This window comes from Vitis riparia, chromosome 19, assembly GCF_004353265.1.
Source record: "Vitis riparia cultivar Riparia Gloire de Montpellier isolate 1030 chromosome 19, EGFV_Vit.rip_1.0, whole genome shotgun sequence".
In the NCBI taxonomy this organism is placed as follows: domain Eukaryota; kingdom Viridiplantae; phylum Streptophyta; class Magnoliopsida; order Vitales; family Vitaceae; genus Vitis; species Vitis riparia.
The window spans coordinates 2,203,727-2,207,629 of record NC_048449.1 but is presented as its reverse complement, the minus strand read 5'-3'; the positions used below and the strand labels follow the sequence as shown (position 1 = coordinate 2,207,629).

General features: G+C 38.4%; 1 protein-coding gene across 2 annotated transcripts; it reads right to left on the bottom strand.

Annotated features, from left to right (window-relative positions):
- Positions 1 to 250: 250 nt before the first annotated feature.
- Positions 251 to 3,358, bottom strand: LOC117908584 (protein transport protein Sec31A-like). 2 transcript variants are annotated; one of them, XM_034822234.1, is made up of 6 exons: positions 2,908 to 3,358; positions 2,116 to 2,796; positions 1,912 to 2,028; positions 1,449 to 1,612; positions 1,151 to 1,355; positions 251 to 1,063 (listed from the first exon to the last, which is right to left on the bottom strand). In XM_034822234.1, the coding sequence occupies exons 2-6, from the start codon at positions 2,710 to 2,712 to the stop codon at positions 875 to 877; spliced, it is 1,272 nt and encodes a 423-aa protein (XP_034678125.1). In that variant the 5' UTR covers positions 2,713 to 2,796; positions 2,908 to 3,358; the 3' UTR covers positions 251 to 874. The 2 variants fall into 2 exon arrangements, with proteins under 2 accessions (XP_034678125.1, XP_034678124.1); XM_034822233.1 differs by having other exon boundaries at positions 2,116 to 3,358.
- Between the last annotated feature and the right edge of the window lie 545 nt (positions 3,359 to 3,903).

The window sequence follows — 3,903 nt, the reverse complement described above, 5'->3', positions numbered from 1 at the left end:
TTTTAAATGTGAGAAAGTAAATAAAAAAAAAATTACTTCTTTAAATTTTAAAATTTTTTAAAAACATAAGATTCATAATTACTTTGAATATAATACAACTCCCTCTGCTTTTTGGGAATGGTGCTTAGATTTCAAATATCAAATACTCCCTACAGTGTGTTTTTTTTTTTTTTTTTTAATTTCTTTAACTAAGAAAATCCAAACATTCAAAATGCTAAACACACAAGCTTAGATCCACAGATGGACAATCTTCAAGGATAAAAAACATTTGTCTTTACAAACTTATCACCATGAATCAGTAAATTTTCTTGGGATCAATTCACCCTTGAATTTTACATTTGTAATAGTTTGTGATCTCTTCTTCTTCCCACCACCTCAAACCATGACCTCTTCAGCCTGAGTCTCTCTGTGTCTCATCTGCAGCAATAATGGAGATGAGATTTGAGGACCCTACCAAAACAATAAAAGACAAGGCACAATCAGATCCCCACAAGTCCACATGCAAAAAGTTTGTTACCAATGGAGTGAATGTGAATCCCTCACTCACCCACTAACCAAAACCAAACACAAAATACACATATCCATTAAACTTCACCATAATCTCAAAAAAAAGAAAAAGAAAAAGAAAGAGAAAGAGAGAGAGAGAGAGAGAGAGCCCATGAATCCAAACAAGCAAATCTACAACCCCTTTTTGTTTCTTTTATCATCCTCACATGCTCAAGATTTTGGGGTCTTTTTCAAACTCAAGGTGTCTACTCTACTGCTAAGTCATATAGAACACAAAAGATAGAAGAGAACCATCCTAGAATGGCTTAATGCAGAGAAAGAACTATCAAGGTACCACCAGAAATTGCCTTTGGCTAGGGCAAGCCATTTACAACTTTAGGTTGAGGTCAACACTTCCTCCTACTTCCCCACCATTGCAATTGCTTGAACTGGTTGCTGCTGGGCCATTTTGCGGGTTTGCTGGCTGCAGGAAATTGTAGAAAGGCAGCTGCTGCCGCTGCTGCTGATGCTGGAGTGGCCCTGTTGGGTGCGGCCTAATTGGGTCGCCCGTGTTTCCCTTAAAACAAGAATTGGAGATAATGAGATTGGGAGTTGGAAAAGGGGTTGGGAAATGGAAGGCAGGATTGTGTTGTTTGAGCTTTACTTGGTAGGGCAAGGACTCGAATTCGGAGGAGTCTTTGTTGTAGTAGGCTGGATGACCAGGAGGCTGCTTTGATCTTGTATTTGGGTGTGGTGAAGTGATGGAGGGAGGTGCCAATGTGAGAAAGTCCCCATTGGAACCCCCATTTTCTCTAATGCCTTTCTTTGATTCAATTTCAGACAATGAAGTTGAGCATGAAGGGCCTTCTCTGAGAAAGGTTGAAAGAAACAAACACCATATGAACAAACTATAATGATTTACCATTTCAATATAAGGCCAATGGATGAAACCTAAAGCTGACCTGAAAATGGCATTTCCGACATCCAAAATGAATGTGCCTCCATTTCCATATGAAGCTGATTCATCTGATCTTATAGGAGCATCAAAGGTAGGAAATTTGGAGTTGAAAGAGGGGCCTGGTGGATTATCCAGAGAGAATGAGTATGGCCTCTTCACCCCAACCATCTATACAAAATTTTAACCCAATTAACCATTAGATAACAATTCATACTTATAATTCCGAGGACAAAATGTGAGTAGCTACTCAAAATTCTTAGGAAAAATAAATTAAAACTACTATCTCACCTTCATATGCCTCCATTTCAATCAGAAAATGGTTACATGAAGCAAAATCATAACTAAAAAAAGTCCTATCTTTCATATGCCTCTATCAAGTAAAATAAAATAAAATAAAATAAGAAAACTAAAAGATAAAAGAGGATAAGAGACCAAATGCTAGAAAAATTAAATAAGGTTGAATGTACCTTCTCTTCCTCTGGCCACATGGATGTGTAGTTGTTGCCATAATAGCTTTGGTTTGAAGGGGGCTCTATCTGAAAATTTGGTATAGGTGATGATGAAGTTCCTGATGAGACATTGACCTAAAGATTTCCACAACATCAAAATCACTTTCCAACCAAACAAAAACACAACAAAGAATCCAAATAATGAAAACCTTTTTGTCTCACCAATGAACAAGAAGGTTGCTGATATGGTTGTGCCCTTTGCATCAGAGCAGGGAGAGGCCAAATGGGGTTTGATTCATAAGGCGGCTGAAAAACTAGCCCATGATCCACTCTAGGATTCTCCCCTTCAAGATTTAACTCATGGTTCCACAATTTGGGAACATTTCCATGGCCAGACACTGATATGGAAGGCGAAAACCCAATCTTAAATCCCCCATTGGAGATTGGGTTGGGCAATGGAACAGTGTTTGAGTGGGCAACATCTATATTTGGGGGCCTAAATTGAGAGGTTGGGGAATGACGATTGGGTGGGGAGGGAGAAGGAAAAGGGATCAATGAGGAAGAGTGGGAGTGATGGTAATTGGGGAGTGAGAGTGATGAATATGAAGGGTTGGATGAGGATAAGGTGGAGGAATCTGAGAAAAATGCAGCAGGACTGTTTTTCTTGTTTTGTTCTTCCAATCTGATTTTCTCAAGCTGTGCCACACCAAGTCCCCTCTGTGGGATTTTCTTCTGTTTTGGCTTTTTGCTGGGCCTTCCTCCTCCACCACCGCCACTGCTACTCCCACTACACCTATGGTTTTGCTCCTCCTGTGCCATTCTTCTTCAATGCCATCAAAATGTGTACATAACAAGAAACTTTCAAACAAACCCAAATGCAGAGTTTCAGGGAGAGACCCAAATCTGAACCAAATGATTTTGAAAGAAACAATCAAAATCTAGGAATCTGGAGGGTAAAAAAAACACCCAATTGCAAAATCTAGAGGAACCACAAAGAACCCATCAAAGATTTACCTAAAATCTCTCAACTTGTGCAAGTCAAGATTGGCAAAACTTATAGAGCAGGGAGGAACAACCCCCACAAGCCCAGCCAATTTTTCAGCAAAGATTGTAGGTAGATAGAGAAAGAAAGTGAGTATCTGATGGGTTCCTGATTTTTCTCAAACACAGTTGTTTGTCTGAGAGAGAGATGATGAAATCAAACACACACCCATCCACCCACACACCACCAAAAAAAAAAAACCTTCTTTTTTTAAAATTCAAACCATGCAAATCTAAGCACTCTGAATATATTTTTCTCTCCCATTTCTCGCCCAAATCCTCGCTCCACTCCCTCCTCCTTTCACTCCTAGACCCACTCTCAACAAAGCTCTCTCCCTCCCTCTCCCTTCTCTCCTCTCTCCTCTCCTCTCCTCTCTCCTCTCTCCTCTCCCTCTCTCTCTGAATTATGTTTTTGCAGTTCCAAATGGAGTTAACAGCCAGTATTGATAGGCAATGTCATCTTTGCCTGTTTGTTGTATTTAAAGGCATCTCTGGCTGTCTTGCAGCTTTATTGCCCCCCGCTGTGGGCCACCTCTCTCCTCAACTTCCACCCCTTTTCCTTCCTTTCTCTCCCTCATCTCCTCCTTCATCCACATTTCACCCATTCCATCTTTCTCAAATTTTCTCAAGGAATGACTATTTTTCTATACATCAATCTTTATCTCATCCTGCTTTATATAATTCAATCCATCATGTTCTTCACAAAAAATGTAAATTCTTGCTAGTCTTTTATGGTAGAAAAATTATGATTATTAATTTTATTGAATAATTATAATACTTCCCTACTTGTTCTTTAATTTTTATGATAATTATTTTCTTTTTCTTCCAAAAAACACACTTATTCCATTTTCTTTTTTGAAAAAAATTATGGCATGAAAATAATTATCTCAATTGTTGTCTCATATTTTAAATCATAATAATTAGGTTACTATTGTTAGATTAATTTTTATAATATTTTTGTACCTTTTA